Below are 24,535 nucleotides of genomic sequence, written 5' to 3' on the forward strand. Positions count from 1 at the left end.
AAGCACCTCAAGTGCACATCCATGTGTTTTCTTAAATGTGACGCAAGGTTTCTGCCTCCTCCACCCCGTCAGACAGTGAGTTCCAGATTCCACCACCCTCCCAGTGTAAAAATTGCTCACTTCCCTCTAACCTTGCCACAAATTACTTGAAATCTGTCCTCTCTGGTTACTGACCAAACTGCTATTGGTAATAGGTCCCTCCTAGTCATCCTATCCAGGAGCTTCAATTTGATATTCCTGAACTAAATCTCCTCTGCTCCAGCTTATCCAATCCTACCTCAACTCTCCATTTCTGATAACACCTTTGTAAATCGTCTCTGTACTCTCTCTAGTCTCATCACATCCTTCCTGTAATGTGGTGACAAGAAATGTAAGCCGTGCTCTGCACAGTGCTCCAGCTGCAGTCCACCTGACCAGTCCATTGATATCTTCATGCAGTCTACAATTTTCTCCCTCACAACCACACTGCCAATTTTCATTTCGTCTGAAGCTTCTCAATCATAGCCCCTACATTTTGTTTTATAAATATAAGAGTACCCAATTAATTTTTTCCGATTAAGGGGCAATTTAGCGTGGCCAATCCACCTACCCTGCACATCTTTTGGGTTGTGGGGGCAAAACCATGGAAACACGGGGAGAATGTGCAAACTCCACACGGACAGCGACCCAGAGCCGGGATCGAACCCGGGTCCTCGGCGCTGTGAGGCAGCAGTGCCAACTACTGCGCCGCCGTGCTGCCCAGCCCCTACATTTTAAGTTTAATTAATTGGCATATACACCATGAAAAGCAAGGGACCTGCTGAAGCCCACCGGAAACAGCCTTCCAGTCACCAAAACCATCACCTTTTACTTCCCGCCAGTGAGCCACTTTTGGATCCAATTTACTACGTTCCCTTTGATTCCATGAGCTTTGAATTTTCTGACCAGCTTCACATGTGCGACCTCGTCAAACGACTTGCTAAAATCCATGTATACTACACCAACCGCTCTACCCTCACTGACCCCCCCACCCCTCGTTATCTCCTCAAAAAATGCAATTAACTTAGTCAAACACACCCTCTGCGTCCTTGATTGCTATGTGCATCTCTAAATGACAGCTTCTATGACCTCAAACTTTTACAGTAATTTGCAAACCATGAGGCAGCTACTTGTCTTGTCCCTTCCTCCCTTTTTACACAAAGTTAGCAATCCCCCAGTGCCACTCAGTAGAGAAGATGCGTGGAGAGATTAGTTCAGTCCATAAGAGGGCCACTCAGGAGTCTGGTAACAGTGGGGAAGAAGCTGTTTTTGAATCGATTAGTGCGTGTTCTCAGGCTTTTGTATCTCCTGCCTGATGGAAGAGGTTGGAAGAGAGGTGGGAGGTGTCTTTGATTATGCTGCCCGCTTTCCCAAGGCAGCGGGAGGTGTAAACAGAGTCAATGGATGGGAGGTGGGTTCACGTGATGGACTAGGCTGTGTTCACGACTCTCTGTAGTTTCTTACGGTTTTGGGCCGAGCAGTTGCCATACCAGGCTGTGATGCAGCCAGAAAGGATGCTTTCTATGGTGCATCTGTAAAAATTAGTGAGAGTCTATGTGAACATGCTGAATTTCCGGAGGAAGTATAGGCACTGTTGTACTTCCTTGACGTGGGTGAACCAGGACAGATTGTTGAAGTGCACACCAAGGAATTTGAAGCTGTCCATCTCCACCTTGGCCCCGTTGTTGCTGACAGGGGTGTGCACGACACTTTGCTTCCTGAAGTCAATGACCAGCTCCTACATTTTGCTCATGTTGAGGAAGAGATTGTTGTTGTTACACCACACTACTAGGTTCTCCATCTCCCTCCTGTACTCATCGTTTGAGATCTGACCCACTTCGGTCGTGTCGTCAGCAAACTTGTAGATGGAGCTGGAGCCAAGTTTTGACACGCAGTCGTGTGTGTAGAGTATAGTAGGGGGCGAAGTACGCAGCCTTGCGGAGCCCTGGTGAGGACCATCATGGAGGAGGTGTTGTTGTTTATCCTTACTGACTGGGGTCAGGAAGTCGAGGATCCAGTTGCAGAGAGAGGAGCCAAGTCCTAGGTTTTGGAGCTTTGATATGATCTTGGCTGGGATTATGGTGTTGAAGGCAGAGCTGTAGTCAATAAATAGGAGTCTGACCTAGAAGTCCTTGTTGTTGAGATACTCCAGAGATAAGTGTAGGGCCAGGGAAATGGCGTCTGCTGTGGACCGGTTGTGGCGGTATGCGAATTGCAGTGGATCGAGGCATTCTGGAAGTATGAAGTTGATGTGTCTCATTGCCAACTTCTGGAAGTACTTAATAAATGTCAAGGCCTCGGGTCGGTAGTCGTTGAGGCACGTTGCCTGGTTCTTCTTTGGCGCCGGTATGCTGGTGGTCTTCTTGAAGAGGTGGATATCTCAGAGCGGAGTCGGGAGAGGTTGAAGATGTCCGCGAACATCTGGTCTGAGATTCAGCTAACTCTCCCCCTTCCCGGCAGCGTGGTATACATTTCATCCAAATTGGTGGTTTAACCACTTTCAACGATGCTGAACCCCTTAATATTTCATCCCTCGCTAAATTAATCACATCCAATAGTTCAGACTCTTCCTCCTTCAATAGTTCCGCCATCCCAGTCTTTTGCAAAGACACAAAGAATTCATCGAGAACCATGCCCATGTAGTTTGCCTCCGCAGACAAGTTACCTTTTTTGGTCACTGATTGATCCAACTCTGTCCTTAGTTGTCCCCTTGCTCTTTAGATATTTATACAACATTGACACTGGCTCTTTGAAATAGCTACTGAATTAGACTCAACTCTCTTTCTCCGGAAACTCTGAAAATTTATCCAACTCCCTTTTGAAAGTTGCTGTGGTATCGGCTACCGCCATCATTTCAGGCAGTGAATTCCAGATCAGAAACATGCCCCAAATGATTCTTTTGCCAATTTGGTTAAACCTGGGTCCTCTGTTCCCCGCCAGTAGAAACAGTTGTGCTCTATCAAAACCCCTCATAGTTTTGCGCCCACCTATTAAATGACCTTCAAGGACAAGTAGACCATTCAGCCCCTTGTTGCAGCTCTGTCATCCATTAAATGATGGATGATCTCCACCTCACCTCTCTTTACCCCCCAGATCAAAAATCTCCTTCAATCTTAAAAGCTCCAACTGATTGCCTCTACGCCCAACCTTTCATGGGATAGGATTCCAGATTTCCACTGCCCTTCGAGTTTAAAAATGCTTTCTGATTTCACTCCGAATGCTGCGGGTTTTATCTTATAATGTTGCCTTCTCCCTGATTCGCCCACCAGAAGAAATTCTTTCTACCCTGCCAAATCTTTTTTTTTTTTTTAAATAAATTTAGAGTACCCAATTAAGGGGTAATTTAGCCAATCCACCCACCCTGCACATCTTTGGGTTGTGGGGGTGAGGCCCCCGCAGCCACGGGGAGAATGTGCAAACTCCACACGGACAGTGACCTGAGGCCGGGATCAAACCCGGGTCCTCGGCGCCGTGAGGCAGCAGTGCTAACCACTGTGCTACCCTTGCCCTACCAAATCTTATAATTTTATACACCTCAATCAGACCACCTGACAATCTCTGTACTGAAAAGAATTGCTAGGTTTATGCAGTCCATCTTCATGGTTTAACTCTCTTTACCCTCATTCTGGATAAATCCGTACTGCCAACGTAGCCTTGCACAGGTGCATTAAAGAACAAACAAAGAACAAAGAAATGTACAGCACAGGAACAGGCCCTTCGGCCCTCCAAGCCCGCGCCGACCATACTGCCCGACTAAACTACAATCTTCTACACTTCCTGGGTGTAGCTGGCGCTTCCAAATTAAGCTGGTGCTAGCTGCTAGAATAACTGCTATCTGCAGAGGCGCAAGGATGAACTCAAATGCTTTATTTTTGCTGCTGAACCATGCAAACCCTCTTACCCTCCACTGGGATAATCGATGTGACAGATCTCTGTTAAGCATCATCGATCTGGACGCATCCCATTTACCACTGTGTGAAAGTGGTCAGACTGCAAGGGCTGTAATTTCACAATTAATGAGGCATTTCAGCTCATGGCTAATTAGGTTTGCCTCTTTGCCAAAGCAGTATTGACACTGAGCATTCGTCAGGAGTCGGCTTGAGGAGGGTCATCGGCATTAGGGAAGGCACTCCATTGGGGGGGGGGGGGGGGGGGAGAGAGAGAGAGAGAGAGAGAGAGAGAGAGAGAGAGAGAGAGAGGGAGGGAGGGAGGGAGGGAGAGAGAGAGAGAGAGAGAGAGAGAGAGAGAGAGAGAGAGAGAGAGGGGGGGAGAGAGAGAGAGAGAGAGAGAGAGAGAGCACAGGGATTCGCTCTATGTAGATGATCTGCTTCTGTACGTTTCGCACCCAGTAGAGGGGATGGAGGAAATCATAAAGGTTTTAGGGGAATTCAGCCAGTTTTCGGGGTATAAGCTAAACATGGATAAGAGTGATGTGTTTGTGGTTCAGGCGAGGGGACAGGAGGGGCGACTGGGGGAGCTGCCGTTTAGGTCAGTAGGGGGTAGTTTTAGGTACCTGGGCATCCAAGTGGCGCGGAAATGGGACCGGCTGCATAAATTGAATCTGGCCCGGGTAGTGGACCAAATGAAGGACGATTTCCGGAGATGGGACATGCTCCTGTTGTCGCTGGCCGGGAGGGTACAAACGGTGAAGATGACAGTCCTCCCGAGGTTCCTATTTGTATTTCAGTGTCTCCCCATTTTTATTCCGCGGTCCTTTTTTAGGCGAGTCAACAGGGTGACCACGGGCTTTGTCTGGGCGGGCACGACCCCGCGGGTAATGAAGGTAATGCTCGAGCGGAGCCGGGGAGAGGGCGGGCTGGCGCTTCCAAATTTTAGCAACTATTACTGGGCGGCTAACATAGCCATGATCAGGAGGTGGGTGGTGGGGGAGGGGTCAGCGTGGGTGTGTACGGAGGCGGCTTCTTGTAAGGGTACCAGTCTGGGGGGCATTGGTAACTGTGCCTCTGCAGCTCCCGCCGGCGCGGTACTCCACCAGCCCTGTGGTGGTGGCGACCCTGAGAGTTTGGGGCCAGTGGAGGCGGCATGTGGGAGCAGTGGGAGCATCGGTCTGGGCTCCAATTTGTGATAACCACCGGTTTGCCCCGGGGAGTATGGATGGGGGGTTCCGAATATGGCGGGGAGCGGGGATTGAGAGGATGGGGGATGTGTTCTTAGAGGGGAGATTTCCGAGTATGAGGGTGCTGGAGGAAAAGTTTGGGCTGGCGAGGGGAAACAAATTCAGAAATTTGCAGGTGCGGGACTTCCTTCGTAAACAGGTGGCAACCTTCCCGCTCCTACCGCTAAGGGGGATTCAGGACAGGGTAATTCCAGAGGGGGGGGGGGGGCTCGGACATCTAGAAGGAGTTTATGGGGTCGAAGGAGATGCAGACCGAGGAGCTGAAGCGTAAGTGGGAGGAGGAATTGGGAGGTGAGATAGAGCATGGTTTATGGGCAGACGCGTTGAGTAGAGTCAATGCGTCCGCAACATATGCCAGGCTCAGCCTGATACAATTTAAGGCTGTGCACCGGGCTCACATGACAGTGATCCGGATGAGCAGATTATTTGGGGTGGAGGACAGGTGCACAAAATGCGCAGGAGGACCAGCGAACCACGTCCACGTTTTGGATATATACAAAGCTTCGGGGATTTTGGCAAGGGTTTGCGGACGTCATGGCCATGGTGTTAAAAACAAGGGTGGCGCTGAGTCCAGAGTTGCCGATTTTCGGGGTGTCAGAAGATCCGGGAATCCAGGAGGAGAAAGAGGCAGACGTTGTGGCCTTTGCTTCCCTGGTAGCCCGGAGACGGATACTATTAGCATGGAGGGACTCAAAGCCCCCGAAGTCGGAGACCTGGCTATCGGACATGGCTAGCTTTCTCTGTATGGAGAAAATTAAGTTCGCCTTGAGAAGGTCACTGTTAGGGTTCACCCAGAGGTGGCAACCGTTCATCGACTTCTTTGCGGAAAATTAATCGTCAGCAGACGGACCGGGGGGGGGGGGGGGGGAGAATAGTTTAGGTTAGAGTAGGGGTGTCAATAAGGTTGGGACCTGTACGAAAGGTAAACGGTTTTTGCACTATGTTTATGGTTTCATGTATCTTGTCTATTTTGTTGTTGTTTCTATACCAAAAAACCCTCAATAAATTATTTATTTTTTAAAATGTTATCGGCGGTGGACCATCCATCAGCGATCCTCTCATTTAAAAATACCCATTTTCTCTGGAGATATGGCTGGCACGAACAGTCTCCAGTTATTCTCTCAGACTCCCCGAGGACGTACTGAGCCATGTCAAAGCTCTTTAAAACTCAATCACATGCTGTGGGCAAGAGCCATGGGTAGGGTGTAAAATTGAAGCTGAACAAAAATAATTTGTTCATGTTGTAGTTATTAAATTATAACAAGGACCTGGAAAGCTAAAGAGTCAAAATTTAACTATGGAGCAGACAAATGGCAGCCATTCCATTCCATCTGGTTAGTCCTCAGAAGCAGCGAACAACACTGTCAAATTCAATAACTGGCTCTGGAATTTATCTAATAGCGTATTCAATGTAGGTGAACTTTCCAAGACTCTTCAGGAGCATCATCAAACAAAAGTTGGCATCAATCAAACACGATGCAGTATTTAAAAACTGATCAGAGACATGTTATAAAGATAATCTTAAAGAATGAGACACCTGATATGGTGGTAAATGCAGAGTCAATAGAAAGAAGCCTTCAGAACAGGATTGGATAAAAGCATGAAGGAGAAAAAGTTGTTAGAATATGGGTAAAGAGGAAGGAAACGGGTTAACTGGATTGCTCTTCTTATTTGGAGCCTAATTCTTTCCCCCCCCCCCCAAATTAGGGGGCAATTTAGCGTGGCCAATCCACTTACCCTGCACATCTTTTTGAGTTGTGGAGGTGAGACCCACACAGACACGGGTAGAATGTGCAAACGTCACACTGACGGTGACCCGGGGCTGGGGCCTAACCAGAGTCCTTGGCGCCGTGAGGCAGCAGTGCTAACCACTGTGCCACCGTGCTAACTGGATTGCTTTTGAAAGGACCTGGCATAAACTCGATGGGTTGAACAGCCTGCCTTCTGTGCTGTGCTACAATTCTAGGTGGTGAAATCAAGGGGGAACTAGAAAGATATCTGGCAGAGAAAGATAGGGTGGTGTGTGGCAATATTCAACCTCCTGGGGACTGACCAGATGGAATGGAATGATTCCCCCCACCCCCCCCCCCTCCCCCACCCCAGTCCTGGACTGGGTCTAGTCCTGTGATTCTTTGAAAAGTGCCCATTCCAAACGATATCACACCTAGTGTCATCACTCTAACACAAAAGGAAAATATGACTGAATCAAATCCACAGCTCCTCTCCCATTACCGTTACCTTGCCAAATCTCCACGATAGAGTGATTTGTACTCCCAGTTGGCAGGGTCAGACTTTCTATCAATGCAGAAAGTCTGCGCAGTCTGCAAATCGAGGTCATCCAGCCACATGAATTCACCCTGAGGAAGATCAGTACTGGATTCAGACCTGCAAAAATAAAGTAAATTATGTTTGTGTGTTTTGAGCAGGGTCAGTGAAACACGTGTTTGATGACTGTAACAAGTGTGCGGTGACATGTATCTAACTCGGAATCTTCTTTCTCGACTTAAAATAAGAAGTCAATTGGATATTCAGTTTAGTCAATTTAATTTAGGCAATTTAAATTTGTATATCCGATGGGTAGGCAGATTTTCCCAAACCTGCTGTGCGGGACCCTCCTCTTCTGACTTTCCCCATCCTAGAAAATGGCTTCCCAACTATTCGCAAAGACTTTCCCAAGTTCTTCCCCTTCACTATCAGAAAAATTCCAGGCAACCAGCAGAAAGCAGCACCATTACTATCCTGGGATCACTCACCTGCTTTCAGCATTTAATATGCAGCCAGGGACTGGGGAGGAATTAGGACATGTGTAGCTATTTCTGACCCCATTCCATTACACTCCTCTGCACTGCTCTGACGACACATATGGTTGGCAGTTTATACCCAGAGCTCTAGAAAACTCGTCCTACAGCAAACCAGCAGCTGTGTACAGCATGAGGTGATTTTAATTCAGCTTCCTTCACCAGTCATGGAGATGAGCTGACCAAAATCAGACAGCCTGCCATATGAGGGACACATTGACACATTTACATCCTGCCAAGGCACACGGCAAACAAAGCACCACACTGGAGAATATTCCCAGGCGAATTTGGCCAGCATCTAGATGTTAATCACTCCAAACCAGTTAACTGGATGGGGCATGCAGCTCGCAGGCCTGGAGCTAGGCTCCCAAAGTAATTGTTCTACTCGAAGCTCAGTCATGGCAGGAGACTCCCAGGATAGCAGAACTGCCTAAAGAGTCAAACACACCCATCAACCCATGGGCAGCTGTGGCAGAGTCTTCATCCATAAAATCCCTACAGTGCAGAAGGAGTCTGCAACGAGCCTCTGAAAGAGCACTCTAGCCAAGCCCACTCCCTCGCTATATCCCTGTAACCTGCACACCTGTGGATAAATCACGGATTGGACTTAATCAATGATCTCAGAGCCAGAGTGGAAGCAAGTCATCCTCGATCCCAAGGGACTGTTGAAGAAGAACATGAGCAGCATATCTTTTAAGTTGGGAACATAGGAACAGGAATAGGCCATTCAGCCCCTTGAGTTTGTTCTCCTATTTAGTCAGACCACAGCTGATCCATATCTCAACTCCATTTACATGCCCTTGCTCCACATCCCTTGATAATTTTTTGTTGGGTGAAAGTATCTTTCAACCTCGAAAACTCCAACTGACCCACTATCCAAGCCTATGAGTCCTTCACATTGCAATCAATGTGCTGCCTCCTGCTTTTGCTTCTGAACAGCCTATTATAATTTTAAGATTACGTCCACTTTGTTCGCAAAATATTTTCTTGAAATTTACCTAATTGAATTCTAATGACATTTTTCCACATGTAAATTACTGCAGTCAGCTGAGCAATGCACACCAGCAAGGATATAATAGCCCTGAAGGGATGCAGAACAGATTCACCAGAATTATATCAGTGTTCATCGCCGATGTGCCTAAAGTGCCTGGTAGTCGAGGATGATTATATACACTTCATATGGACCTGTGTAAAGATTAAATTCTATTGGTCTGGTGTATCCACTGAAACCCTACAATGAAGAAGGAGGCCATTTGGCCCATCAAGTCGGCACCGACGATCTGAAACAGCACCCTACCTAGGCCAACCCCCCTGCCCTATCCCCGTAATCCCCCACCTAACCGGGACATCTTTGGACTGAGGGAGGAAACCACACAGATTGTATAAACAGGAGTTTGAGGAAAGTGGGGCTGGCCAAGGTGAGGGAATCTGTATTTGGGGGAAGGGTTCGCAGGTCTGGAGGAGCTAAGAGAGAGGGTCGAGCTGCCGAGGGGGAGTGAGTTCAGGTATCTCCAGGTTAGGGACTTTGTGCGAAAGATCTGGAGGGGTTCCTCAGGTTGTCGGGCTGCACCCTGCTGGAGTGACTGCTGTTTCCGGATGTGGAAGGGGAGGGAATAATTGGGGATGTATACAAGTGGCTGGGGGAGCAGGGAGGCAAGCAGGTGGTGAAGATCAAGGAGAAATGGGAAGCGGAATTGGGAATGGAGATCAATTGGAGAGTATGGAGTGAGGCACTCCGTAGAGTAAACGGGACCTTCTCTTGTGCCTGATACAGTTTAAGGTGGTGCACAAGGTGCATATGACTCGGGCAAGAATGAGTGGGTTCTTTCAGGGGGTAGCAGATGAGTGTGAGAGGTGTGGGCGGGGGCCAGCGAATCACGAGCACATGTTTTGGGGCTGTGAAAAATTGGGAAGATTCTGGGCGGGAGTGTTCGCGATCTTAGCCAGGATAGTGGAGGAGGAGGTGGACCCGGACCCTTTGGTGGCGATTTTTGGGGTTTCAGAGAAGCCGGAGCTCATGGAGAGGAGGAAGGCCGATGGCATTGCCTTAGCCTCTCTGATTGCCCGGTGGCGAATTATACTAGAGTGGCGGTCAGCATCACCACCGGGGGTAGTGGCTTGGTTGGGTGATGTGTACGACTTCCTGCGATTAGAGAAGATAAAGTATGAGTTATGGGGCTCTGCAGAGGGGTTTGAAAAAGGGTGGGGGATGTTTGTGACCGTGTTTGAGGGGCTGTTCGTCTCTGGGGGGGCTGGGATTTGTCCAGACTCTATAGTTCATTGCTGGGAAGTATGCTTCCCGGGGTGTTTATGGATTGTAACCTGTGTTGATACATGTCTGTAATAAAATACATTTAATTGGAAAAAGATTTTTTTTAAAGCTCAAAAGGATATTTGGCAAGGCCTTAGAATTTGATCTTTTGTTCCCAATTCCAGATAGGAGAATTGTTAACATTAATAAACAAACGGCTGTGTAACATCCTAGCTTTTGCAGCTTGGAAAAACATCTTCTGCTCTTGGATTAGTGACAAGTATCCTTCAATTCAAAACTAGCATTAAATAGTCATGGAATGTATTGCTATGAAATTCCTGTCGTCTGTGCTCCGTGAAGTGTGGAACCTCTATCTCAAATTTATACGCTCCATTCTGTCTGACCTGCTCCTGCAAGGTTTCCCATGAGCCATATTGAAAGTCGCGATCCCGCTGTACAAAAAGGTGTGCGTCTTACTATGTCACTCTACCATGTTTGTATGGCCTCCCCCCCCCCCCCCCCCCCCCCCCCACCAATCCCTCCTGCCATTTTCTGATTGACCATTGTATAAATAGAGGCACTAGTTCTTTAGGCCAATGTTGCAAAATGACCCTGTCTTTCTTTGTTCTTGTGTGCAGAAATAATTGTTCTGTACCAGGTGTGTTTTCAAAGCTTGTTGCTGTAGAATACACTCCATAACTATTTTATGCTGGTTATCTGTAAAAATGATAAAACTCTAATAAAATATATAAAAAAAGAGAATGATACCAGTGTTTAGAGTTACATTATGAGGACAGATTGAATAAACTTAGGTTCTTTTCACTTGAGTTTGGAAGCTGAGGGGGGGGATCTAATCAAGAAGTTCAAATAATTCAACAGAATACTCAGAGAAGCCATTTCTAGGATGGGGAAAGTCAGAACAGGAGGACACAGTCTCAGAATTGGAGTTCAGCCATTAGGGGCGACATTTGGAAGCATATTTTCTTCCACACGAAAGGTAGTGGAAATCTGTCATTCTCTCGCCCCAAAAGGCCGTGGATCAAGCCTGACACTGATGTCCATCACCAGCAAAGATATCAGAACTCAAACCATGACCAATCCCCTTGCTCAAGCTCTATCGGTCCCTGGCTGCGTCTGGACTTGGCAAAGGACAGCAACTTTAATCACCTCGCTGCAATAGCTTCTTTGGCTTTATCTGCGAGTAACTCCGGATCAGAGTCGCTGCTGATGTGATTCTCTCTACTTTTCCTCTTCTCCTTTTTGTGTTGCCGATGTTTCTTCTTTTTCTTCTTCTTCTTTTTGGCTGGGGCATCCTGTTCGCCATGGTCCAACACAACCCCAGATAATTCAGAACAAGCACTGAAATTGCAGGATAAAGACGTGGAAATTTAATCACATGTAAAAGTGTCATCCAATTGCTACTTGCATCAATTTTAATATCGTCATTCACTCCTGACTTCTTCATAGAATCATAGAATCCCTACAGTGCAGAAGGAGGCCATTCAGCCCATTGAGTCTGCATCAACCCTTTGAAAGATCACCCGACCCAAGCACAATCCCCCACCTCATTCCCAGAACCCCAAACTAAGGGCAATTTAGCATGGCCAGGGGCGGCGCAGTCGTTAGCACTGCTGCCTACAGCACTGAGGACCCGGGTTTGATATATGTAGTTTGCACATCCTCCAAAGCTATTACTGGATGCACAAGGCAACCTTGTGCAGGCAGATACATTTAAACAACAGAACCTAGGACACCAAATCACCACGGTGACAACCTTCAAAAATCACAAAAGGTGGATTAAAACCCATCCACTAACACAATATTCAGGAAGAGTGTGACTGGCTGTAGCTGGTACCACTCATGCCTATGTGGAAAGGGCAGGTGGACAAGATATCCACTTCCTGTGATTATTCAGCTGCCAGGTAACGACCAACCTGCATTTTGCAAATGCAGCAGATACATTCGAAGCGTTGCACATTGTAAGCTGCTCTTGAGCTTTGCTTGGAGCAAAGTAACTCTTCCTCACTCAAAGAACTTCTCAGAGCGACTCTCCCAAAATTTTCCATTCCCGCTGGGAACGTGCTAGCCCAGGCCAAAAGGCCGTGATCCTGGCACGGGAAAAGCAGCAGTTGTGCGGTGTATCTATGTGAATCGCAGGATGTGACGTCCAAATCTCTGCACCATTGGGCAACTTTACTCATCTCATGTCTGGGTCTGTGGAAGGCTAAGAAGAACGACTGCTATGATTATTCTGTATGACTGCTGGGATGGTGAAAAGCCATGTCATAGAATTTACAGCATAGAAACAGGCCAGTCAGCCTACAACAGTGCTCGTGTTCCATGCCAGCCTCCTCCCACTTTATTTACTTCAGCATATCCTATTGCCATTACCTATATGTTTATATAGCTTCTCCTGCTATTCGCCATAAACTCTCAACGTAGTCGCAAGCTCCACATTCTAACTACGCTTTAAAAAGGGGGGAAAATTAATTCTAGCACCGTAAAGGAGACAAATGTCTTGTTCTACAAGGGGGTTTAAACACATTCTGCAACAAGAGCTCAGATGGCATTTAGACTCAAATAGTTTTGTAGAAAACCCAAAGCTGCAGTGAGTGAATCAATGTTGTCCTAATTTAAGTCATCTCTCAGTGACAACCACTCAAAGCATCAACATGAAAATACATTCTGGGATTGCTAAAGTAGTTTAAAGCCACATTTCTACACAATACTCTTGCGGACCACAATGGGCCCTCAGAGAAAGCAAAGTCCATCCATCCGCTGCTTTGAAAAAGAAGAGATCTCAGGGTGCAACCTCGCAGAGATATACAAGATGTATTTAAACAGGGCGATGAATTATAAAACTGAAACAAAGCATGCAAACTCAATGGGGGCGCACACGCGAGAGCTATGGGAGGCCATAAAACCTGCTTTTTCGATAGAAATAACCACCCTATTGGCTGGTCTGAAGATGGCAATGGCAATGGAAGGAGTGCTCACATCGCAGACTGCGTGAATCAACCTGCGAATCCTTCACACTGCTCTCCAAGAAAGATTGCAAAGATTTGAAAACAACAATAACAGCTGGGATGAGTTGCCAGGGAGTGTGCTTGAAGCCAGGACACAGAACTAATTAAAGCAGCAAAATGGGAAGGCTCATATTCCAGGTGACTAAATAAACCAAAGGCAGCTGGCGGACAGGATATACGTCATGAGAGACACCCACGTGGTGTTATAGCGATAAAAATAACTCTTTTTTTTTTTTAATTCACCTACCCTGCACACCTTTTTGGGTTGTGAGGGTGAGACCCACGCAGACACGGGGAGAATGTGCAAACTCCACACGGACAGTGGCCCAGGGCCAGGATCGAACATGGGTCCTCGGCGCCGTGAGGCAGCAGTGCTAACCACTGCACCACGTGCCACCCCATAAAAAGAATCCAAAGTGGCCATGGGGCCTATCAATCCCACTGAATCCAGAGTGTGTGTCAGATCGCTGATTTTCTCTCACATTTTCTTGAGCAAACGCTCACTTTAAGCACTTTTGTCAAACATCTCTTTTTGGTACCTCTTGAAATGATGGGATGGGTGTTTGCCTCCTACTCGCTTAGAAAAGGAGTGATTACTCCCGGTTATTCCCACAATGGTAAAAAGCAGAGGCTATTCCCTTCAGAATGAAAGGAGAAAAAAAATACAGCCCTCCTTCGCAACCGGCCTACAAGCAGCAGAGCCCAAGGCCTAAGAGCAGGTTAGCCCCACCTGTGCAGATAGCAAACTGAAATGAGAAATCAATAGAGGGATGGATATTTTTTAAGTCAAACTTTCCATTCAAACACACAGAGCAGAAGATAAACAAGCACTACAGAATTAATTGACAAAAATATAAAGGAACTATAATAATAATCTTTATTATTGTCACAAGTAGGCTTGCATTAACACTGCAATGAAGTTACTGTGAAAATCCACTAGTCGTCACACTGATCGGCTACACTGAGGGAGAATTCAGAATGTCCAATTCACCAAACAAGCACGTCTTTCGGGACTCGTGGGAGGAAACCGGAGCACCCGGAGGAAGCCCATACATATTCCTTGCTCTGCGACTATTAAAATATCTGTCAGCCACGCCGAGGAAATTTGAGGGTGGATCAAGGAGCACTCAATCCTGCTTCCTAGTCAAATAGAAAATCTTTGTTCAGAAGGCAGCGGACAAGTTGTCCTGTTAAATGAAATGTCAGTCTCAATTCCGTCTTTAATGGGATTGGATGGAGGATCACTGGAATCCGAATCCCCACAGGAACCTGAGCATTTAAGGGGATAAACTCTGTTTGCACAAATGCCAAAATGACATTGATTTGGAGCACAGGCTGCACTTAACCAGACCCGATGAGGAGAAACAACACAACAGAGTTTACCTTGCTAATAATGCAGCAAAGCAGCAAGGCAGGAAGCCCAGAAATGTGGCACAGTGGGACAGATGTGGAAGCTTAGCTGACCGGGATGTTTTGTTCCCCTCCTCAAAGCATGAACGCCAGCGTGAGTGCAGAATTTTTCAAAGAAAAGCGAGAGCAATAGGGTGGAAACTAAAATGCAATAGTTCCCTGGCATGGTCCTAATTTCTACTAAACACAAAGGCTGCAGTGAGCAAATTGAAAGGTTCCGTCCTTCTTCAAAGCAGCTCGCAAGGTCAGAAAATGACATCAGTCCGTCTCTACGAGCCTTATTTCAACCTTCAGATCCCAAAAGCCCGCAGCTGTGAGTGAGAGGGAGAGTTTTTATTTGAAAACTCTAGCACACAACTTTTTTGTAAAGAAAAGTCAAACTTTATCCAACTTTATCACCGCTTGTTAAAGCTCTTGTTTGGCGTCTGCTAATGTGCAGGCCTTCCTGGCACTTGCCAAAGTAGCCATCCCCCATGTGTCAGTCTGGATGGTAAGCATCCACAGACTATTTGACAGTGGAAGACATCACAGCCCCAGTCAAGAACCTTATCATGACAAAACATCCCAAGTAACATCAAAGGGGCATTCCCAGACAAAGGAAAACTGGTTCCGAGTCACATTGAGGTAAGAAGTGTCTTGAAGGAGCAGACAGAGGTGCTGAGGTTGAGCAAGGGAATTCCAGGGCTTAGGGTCTCGATGGACAAGACACAGCCACCACTGATGATGGGGTGAAGGAAATTATGGATGCGCAGGAGGCCAGAATTGGAGAAGTGTAGAGATCTCAGAGAGCTGTTGTTCTCTTCATCATTATCTTTTTTTAAATATAAATTTAGAGGACCCAATTCTTTTTTTTTTTCCAATGAAGGGATAATTTAGCGTGGCCAATCCACCCATCTTTTTGGGGTTGTGGGGGTGAGACCCACGCAGGCATGGGAGAATGCGCAAACTCAGCACGGACAGTGACCCAGGGCCGGATTCGAACCCGGGTCCTCGGCATCGTGAGGCAGCAGTGCTAACCACTGCGCCACTCCTCTCTTCATCAATATCTACACAAATCACCAGACAGTGATCAGGAAGAGGGTGATTTCAACCCTGTCTTCCCTGATTCAGAGGTGCTGAGGTTAATTGTAGAACCCAGAGATTAAGCCTGGCGCCATTTCGTTTATGTGGCTTAGCATTGCACTGGGCAATACATTTAAATACAAGACCAAATATTAATCTGCCTCTCTTTTTATATAAAATAATGCTCAGGCACATGTGCTGGAGATTGTTTTTACATATTGCGAGGAAAAACAACTGATATCGATAGAGCAATCTGAACTTTGTTCAGCTGATAAAAAACAGGACTGCTCCTCTGTGATATTCCCATATGAAACATATCACAGTTCAAAAAGCTTTAAACTATGCTGAAGGCCATCTCATACAGCATTGAGGTTGGCACAAGCTGTTGTAAACACCCAATCAATAAATCAACCTTTGGAATGCAGAAGAATATGCAGAGAGGAGGTATAGGAAAAGATAGATAAAGTTGGAGATTAAACTAAAGATAGTTGAACAGAGGGAGAGGCAGATAGACATCAAAGAGAGCGTAGAGGAGTTTGAATTAATAGAGACAGAAACAGAGAGACAGAGACAGAGAGAGAGAGACAGAGAGAGAGAGACAGAGAGAGAGAGACAGAGAGAGAGAGACAGAGAGAGAGAGACAGAGAGAGAGTGACAGAGAGAGAGTGACAGAGAGAGAGTGACAGAGAGAGAGTGACAGAGAGAGAGAGAGAGAGAGGCAAAAAGAGACAGGGAGAGAGAGAGACAGGGAGAGAGAGAGACAGGGAGCGAGAGAGACAGGGAGCGAGAGAGACAGGGAGCGAGAGAGACAGGGAGCGAGAGAGACAGGGAGCGAGAGAGACAGGGAGCGAGAGAGACAGGGAGCGAGAGAGACAGGGAGCGAGAGAGACAGGGAGCGAGAGAGACAGGGAGCGAGAGAGACAGGGAGCGAGAGAGACAGGGAGCGAGAGAGACAGGGAGCGAGAGAGACAGGGAGCGAGAGAGACAGGGAGCGAGAGAGACAGGGAGCGAGAGAGACAGGGAGAGAGAGAGACAGGGAGAGAGAGAGACAGGGAGAAAGAGAGACAGGGAGAAAGAGAGACAGGGAGAAAGAGAGACAGGGAGAAAGAGAGACAGGGAGAAAGAGAGACAGGGAGAAAGAGAGACAGGGCGAAAGAGAGAAAGGGCGAAAGAGAGAAAGGGCGAAAGAGAGAAAGGGCGAAAGAGAGAAAGGGCGAAAGAGAGAAAGAGAGAGAGAGATTGGATTGGATTTGTTTATTGTCACGTGTACCGAGGTACAGTGAAAAGTATTTTTCTGCGAGCAGCTCAACAGATCATTAAGTACATGGGAAGAAAAGGGAAGAAAAGAAAACACATAATAGGTGTAGCCACCTGGGTTGGCCACTTCCCGACTTAAAATGGAGAACCGCAAAGGCTGAAAGGAAATTCGGCCAACACAGGCAAAGACTAGCAAGCACAGAAATCATGTGTATTGAAACCTGTAAGAAACCAGACAGCACTGAAACCAGCAGCCATCTGCATAGTAATGAGCAATTTCAAGGCACAATTGCAACAGTTAAGGTGAATAAAGCCAAGCCAGACTCCTCGGCGCCAGCAGGAGCCAAGACAAAGGAAGGCCAACGGACAATTAGGGACCACCCAGCGATCAGGGAACAACTCCAGTATTGGAGAAATCGATCCAAGTGATCGGAACGCAGTCCAGGTACTTGGAACCAGGTACGGGGTCCGCCCCGAAGGCGGGAAGCCCTTGGGGACTATAAAGTAAAGCCCCCCAGTTCAAATCGTTCTTCTTTGGCAGGGTCACTCAGCAGCTCGAACCAACCCTTGACAGTGACCTGCCTCGCTGCCGCCAACAAAGTAAGTCTCCAGTCAACGCTCGCTACGAGATAGGCACTCCTAGCTACCAGTCCATACCAGCTTTTGAATCCTGCAGACTCAGGACCTGAACGAAAGGCCATTTGTTTCCCTGACCTGGTGGGCCAGACCGAAGCTAAGTATAGGCCTTTTAGTGATAGGAATAGTCTAGAAAGTAGACTTTATGCACGAGTAGTGATTTACTGTGTATAACAAATGTGTTTTGATTTGAATCTAACTAATTGGTGTGTTGAGTTATTGATCATTACTTGAACTTGAACCTCGTGGCGGTATCATAAAGATACCTGGCGACTCTAGAGCAAAGGTTAAACAAACAGAGCAAATTACGAATTAAGAGCCAACCAAAAGTTAGCAACATAGGGCAACACAAGGTACACAATGTAAGTACGTAAGCACCGGCATTGGATGAAGCATACAGGGTGTAGTGTTAATGAGGTCAGTCCATAAGAGGGTCATTTAGGAGTCTGGTAACAGTGGGGAAGAAGCTGTTTTTGAGTCGGTTCGTGCGTGTTCTCAGACTTCTGCATCTCCTGCCCAATGGAAGAGGTTGGAAGAGTGAGAGAGAGAGAAAGAAAGAGAGAAAGAAAGAGACAGAGAGACAGACAGAGAGACAGAGAGACCGACACAGAGACAGAGAGAGACCGACAGAGAGAGAGAGAGAGAGAGAGAGAGTATATATACTGGGGGAGAAGGGGTGTGACTCTCTACCTTGCCTGAGGTGACCCTTGGGTCGAGACTGCTGCAGTCCCCACGATGCGATGGTGCAGCTGCAGGGCATCTTCAGTGCGGAAGCTTTGATTACTGAGCCAATCCAATCCTGCAGGCAGCAGAAATCAATATTATTTGGCAGCCATGCTTTTTAAAGTACGGACTCATCAGATAAACTGACAGTGAATCACAGCAAATGGCATGAAAGTCATTCATAATAGTCAAGGACAACTTACTGTAAGTCAATGCAAACTTCACTGATCACAGTACCCTGCACTGCTGACTGCGCTTAACCCTTGCAGTAAAGGAACGGAGAGTTAGAAAATAAATAGTGCAATCAACATGCCTGTCTCTGACTTCCTTGGCCAGAAGCAACTCCACTGCGATTGATGCAGCTTAGAAAGTAATATCAAATGTGGCTTTGTAACAAGTTTCTACTCTCAACACTGACTGGTTCAGCTTCTCATTTGTCTACCCTTTGTTTTATAGCAAATGTTAGCATTTATCTTCTTGCCAGCTTGAGGAAGTGTGTGCTGGGGAATGAAATATCTTTGCATTTCAGGTTGAAGGGGTAACACTTTGTCAGGTGAGGTTTTTAAATAAATTTAAGAGTACTCTATTTTTTCCAATTAAGGGGCAATTTGACGTGGTCAATCCACCTACCCTGCACATCTTTGGTTTGTGGGGGTGAAACCCACGCAGACACGGGGAGAATGTGTAAACTCCACATGGACAGTGACCCGGGGCCGGGGTCGAACCCGGGTCCGCGTCGCCATGAGGCAGCAGTGCTAACCCCCTCGCTGTCAGGTGAGGTATTGGATGTTTAAATGCGGAATAAAGCACCTGCCACCTTTATTCTCACCCTTCCTGTACGAATGAGACCCAATGCCAGCTCAGACTGCCAATCAACACCAGGCTAGGGCGGATTACTTGTGCTGTGGCCCTGTGCCCAAAAGCAACCAGCCGATACGACCCAAATTCATTACCATGACAGGTCCCAGACACGGCTTATAACAACAATAATCTTTATTGTCACAAGTAGGCTTACATTAACACTGCAATGAAGTTACTGTGAAAAGCCCCTAGTCACCACACTCCGGCACCTGTTCGGGTGCACTGAGGGAGAATTCAGAATGTACAATTCACCTAACAGCACGTCTTTCGGGACTTGTGGAAGGAAACCGGAGCACCCGGAGGAAACCCACGCGGCCATAGGGAGAACGTGCAGACGCCGCACAGACAGTGACCCAAGCCGGGAATCGAACCTGTGCCCCTGGCGCTGTGAAGCAACAGTGTTAACCACTGTGCTTCCATGACATCCACAATCACTTGAGCATTTACCTAGGCACTAGAACCAGGCGGGGGACAGAGGCAGAAAAGACGAGCTCAGGACTGACATTAGAGTCAGTCTATACAAAGAATGGCCAATAATTGGTGCTGGCAATGGTCAATCTGGGTCGGGCAGTGGACATGAAAACGATTAGATTAAAGTCATCCAGGAGAATTATCTTCGGTTGGCACAAAGCTCCTTTGTGATCTTGTGAAGCCAATCTTCAAAGATCAAAAACCTATTCAGTTTTTTTTGAATTCTTCTCTTTTTCCTGCTTTCTCCATTTCGTCACACATTTACAGCCATTTCCACGCCTCACCAGCCAAGTATTCCTCCAATTTCGAAGACCAGTGGAGAATGAGTCACAGGGCACTATTGGTGTTAAAACCTAAAAATACATTGGTCAGGAGTGTTAGGTTTCTATAAAAATGCACTCACACGATGTGCACATTGCTGAGAAGCCCAGAGCATCAGTCTGGGTAAGGGCGGCACGGTTCCTTCTCTAAAGGGCATTAGTGAATCACCCAGTGGGTTTTGATGACAACTGCTGTGGTGGGATTTGAACTCATGAATTGGATCGATAGTCCAGGCCTCTAGATTACTAGTCCAGGAACATATCCTCCATGCTACTGTATTCAATTGCACCATGGGATGTAACAGCACCATGCTGTACAGACCAACAAGGCTCTGAAGCAGCGCGACGTTGCTGGCTTTAGTCAAGTGGAGATCAGCTTGCGTATTGTGGGGATTGGAGTGTACGGGAGAGGACCTGCTCCTGGTCAGTCACCAATCACCCCACCCAACTCTCCCCGAATAACCAGTGAAAACTGCAGAAACAGGCTTAATGACAGTGGCCCACAACTCCAGTGAAGTAACTCATGGACAGAGTCTAGGTTCACATGACAACACACATTCAGGTGGACTGCCAGCCTGTGGAGATGCACTCCGACATGTCAACGGCGTGTGTGGGAGGATAGGATGAGACCCCCCCTGCAAAAAGGTTCCATTTTTCAGATGAGACATGAAGCAAGAATCTCAGCACAGGAGAGCAGGTACTGGTCCTTACCACCTACACTGAAAATGGCTTTCAGAAAAATTTGAAGACACGTGCTGTGCTCCTCGACCTCACAGCCGCCTATGACGTTGTTTGACACACTGGCCACCTCCTGAAGTTGTCACAGGTCCTCTCCTCCCCCCAGGTGACTAAAAGTATCGGAATACTGTTGAACAATCGAAGGTTCAGAGTTCACCTTGGACAGGCAAAATATACATGGAAAAGACAAACCAATGGACTCCCCCAAGACCCAGTGCTGGCTCCAACCCTGTTCAACTTGTACACAAATGATCTTTCAAAGCTACCTACCGAAAATTCATATATGCCGATGACATCGGCCTGGCAACTCAAGCACCCCCCCCCCCCCCCCCCCCCGTCTTCAACACCTTGGACTGGACCCAAAACAATGACTTGCCGTAACGTGAACGATATTACAACACATGGTGACCTCCAGTCAAGCCCTGAAAAAAACAGCATCCAGCTCATTCCATCTTTACATTGCAACGGCCAATAAAGACTTTAACATATGGTTACAAGTTAAAGCACCACCCAACTCCAGCATACATCGACACACACACACATCACTCCCCCGCATATCCGCCAACTTGCAACAACCCACAAAAAGGTAGAAAAGGTTTGCAATGCCCTCCACCTGTCACTTCATGCTGATCTACTCAGTTCACCCTCTCAGTACTGACCCTCTAACAGTGCAGCACTCCCTCCGTACTGACCCTGACAGTGCGGCACTCCCTCAGTACTGACCCTCTGACAGTGCAGCATTCCCTCAGTACTGACCCTCTGACAGTGCAGCACTCCCTCAGTGCTGACCCTCTGACAGTGCGGCACTTCCTCCGTACTGACCCTGACAGTGCGGCACTCCCTCAGTACTGACCCTCTGACAGTGCAGCACTCCCTCAGCACTGACCCTCTGACAGTGCAGCACTCCCTCAGCACTGACCCTCTGACAGTGCAGCACTCCCTCAGCACTGACCCTCTGACAGTGCAGCACTCCCTCAGTGCTGACCCTCTGACAGTGCAGCACTCCCTCAGTGCTGACCCTCTGACAGTGCAGCACTCCCTCAATACTGACCCTCTGACAGTGCAGCACTCCCTGAATACTGACCCTCTGACAGTGCAGCACTCCCTCAGTGCTGACCCTCTGACAGTGCGGCACTTCCTCCGTACTGACCCTGACAGTGCGGCACTCCCTCAGTACTGACCCTCTGACAGTGCAGCACTCCCTCAGCACTGACCCTCTGACAGTGCAGCACTCCCTCAGCACTGACCCTCTGACAGTGCAGCACTCCCTCAGCACTGACCCTCTGACAGTGCAGCACTCCCTCAGTGCTGACCCTCTGACAGTGCAGCACTCCCTCAGTGCTGACCCTCTGACAGTGCAGCACTCCCTCAATACTGACCCTCTGACAGTGCAGCACTCCCTGAATACTGACCCTCTGACAGTGCAGCACTCCCTCAGTGCTGACCCTCTGACAGTGCAGCTCTCCCTCAGTACTGACCCTCTGACAGTGCAGCACTCCCTCAGTGCTGACCCTCTGACAGTGCAGCACTCCCTCAGTGCTGACCCTCTGACAGTGCAGCACTCCCTCAGTACTGACTCTCTGACAGTGCGGCACTCCCTCAATACTGACCCTCTGACAGTGCAGCACTCCCTCAGTGCTGACCCTCTGACAGTGCAGCATTCCCTCAGTACTGACCCTCTGACAGTGCAGCACTCCCTCAGTACTGACCCTCTGACAGTGCAGCATTCCCTCAGTACTGACCCTCTGACAGTGCAGCACTCCCTCAGTACTGACCCTCTGACTGTGCAGCACTCCCTCAGTACTGACTCTCTGACAGTGCAGCATTCCCTCAGTACTGACCCTCTGACAGTGCAGCACTCCCTCAGTACTGACCCTCTGACAGTGCAGCATTCCCTCAGTACTGACCCTCTGACAGTGCAGCATTCCCTCAGTACTGACCCTCTGACAGTGCAGCATTCCCTCAGTACTGCACTGTAAGTCTGGATTGTTTGCTCAACACTCGGTCCTGGGACTGGAAAGCTGAACCTTCTGAGTCAGGGGCCTCCCCCATTGAGCCACCCAAAGGTGGCAAGCCCACAGTGCGCTCAGCTGGTCCATTATGTCCACAGGATCCTGAACTTAAACCAGGATCGGGGGGGGGGGGGGGGGGAATCCCATCAAATTTCAGGAGGGGCAGGTTTTACTTTAAACGCACGAATCCTGGCTCAGCAAACAGGAGGCAGTGTCCCGGATTTTCCCTCGTTTCATTCCAAGTATTTACCTTCAGATCTGCTTCCACAGAGAGCGTTTCCCTCCCCAAACGCCGGGAATAAGGAGCCTGAACCCGGCTCCATCCTGAGTAGGCCCGACGCTGTCACCGCGTCTCCGGAAGATGACGTCAGACGTGACCGCCGGTCTGCATTGTGGGATCTGTAGTTTTTGAAGGGGCGGGACCGCATTGAAACACAGGCTGGAGCGCGGCTCTGGGGACTACAACCGGGCGCGCTGCTGGCCGTCCTTGCCCAATGTGTTCTGAGTGTATTGAGATTTTCTGCAGCCCATGCCTAATACATTCAATTCTCATGTGAGCAGAATGTTAAAAACATTTAGCAAACTATTTCAGACAAAGTTTTATTACATTTTTAAAGTTTTATTCATAGAATCATAGAATTTACAGTGCAGAAGGAGGCCATTCGGCCCATCGAGTGCACCAGCTCTTTGAAAGAGCACACGAACCAAGCCCACACCTCCACCCTATCCCCATAACCCAGTAACCCCACCCAACACTAAGGGCAATTTATCATGGCCAATCCATCTAACCTGCACATCTTTGGACTGTGGGAGGAAACCAGAGCACCCGGAGGAAACCCACTCACACACGGGGAGAATGTGCAGACTCCACACAGACAGTGACCCAAGCCGGGAATCGAACCTGCTAACCACTATGCTACCCTATTCCAGAGGGAAAGGAGGAAATTAAAAGTATTGCATTCAGAAAGTACCTTTCACCACCAACCAATTAAGTACCATTGCAGCAATAACAGAAAATGATGGGAAAACACAGCAGGCCTGACAGCAGAGAGAAAACAGTGTTAATGTACTTTGAGGAAATGTGGTGTCATTTGAGCACAGCAAATCAACACAAGGAGCAATGAGATAATGACCATATAATCGTTTTTGTGATAATTGGGGTATAAATAGACACCAGGAATATTTCCTCTGCTTTCTTTAAAATAGTGCCAAGCGATCTTTTATATGTACCAGAGAGAGCAGAAAGATTTAGCAGCAATAGGACAGTGCTTTTTGGGCTCAAGAATTGGAGTGGAACTTTAATCCTAACCAAGATTCAGATTCACATATGTAAATGAACCATTAGGCTCATTTAAATATGTCTACACCGTATTTTCCCGAGGCCTGGGAACCAACGGACGGCCTCACCTGGGAAGCCTTGCCACGGCACTCTTTAGCACTGGTCCACACAAACGTGGACCAAGCGTAGGGGGGTCTCCCAGGCGATTGGAGGCCCCCAGCAAGGGGGTGATCCAGATCGCGACATCTCACAAGATTTTGTTAATCCAAGCGTCCCTCGTCACATCACCAAGTTGGGCGCGACGAGGCCATTAAATCACGCCAGCTTGATCAATATTAAATGGTGTGTCAGCCATGGCTCAGTTGGTATCACTCTTATCACTGAACCAGATGGTTAGGATTAAAGTTCCACTCCTATGCTTGAGCCCAAAAAGCACTGTCCTATTGCTGCTAAACCAAGGTCCTTTCTGCTCTCTCTGGTACATTTAAAATAGCATGGCACTATTTTAAAGAAAGCAGAGGAACTATCCCTGGTGT

General features: G+C 47.9%; 1 protein-coding gene across 1 annotated transcript in view; it reads right to left on the reverse strand.

Annotated features, from left to right (window-relative positions):
- nrde2 (NRDE-2, necessary for RNA interference, domain containing) overlaps window positions 1-23,076 on the reverse strand; it is a 78,035-nt gene extending 54,959 nt beyond the window's left edge. Inside the window, exons 1-4 of the mRNA XM_072494013.1 lie at window positions 22,971-23,076; window positions 18,286-18,394; window positions 11,372-11,563; window positions 7,394-7,540 (exon numbers count right to left, since the gene is read on the reverse strand). Coding sequence (XP_072350114.1) covers window positions 7,394-7,540; window positions 11,372-11,563; window positions 18,286-18,394; window positions 22,971-23,043 — 521 coding nt within the window. The 5' untranslated portion in view covers window positions 23,044-23,076. The remainder of the gene's footprint in view (window positions 1-7,393; window positions 7,541-11,371; window positions 11,564-18,285; window positions 18,395-22,970) is intronic.
- Between the last annotated feature and the right edge of the window lie 1,459 nt (window positions 23,077-24,535).

The sequence above is a fragment of the Scyliorhinus torazame genome, chromosome 2 (genome assembly GCF_047496885.1).
Source record: "Scyliorhinus torazame isolate Kashiwa2021f chromosome 2, sScyTor2.1, whole genome shotgun sequence".
NCBI classification, from domain to species: domain Eukaryota; kingdom Metazoa; phylum Chordata; class Chondrichthyes; order Carcharhiniformes; family Scyliorhinidae; genus Scyliorhinus; species Scyliorhinus torazame.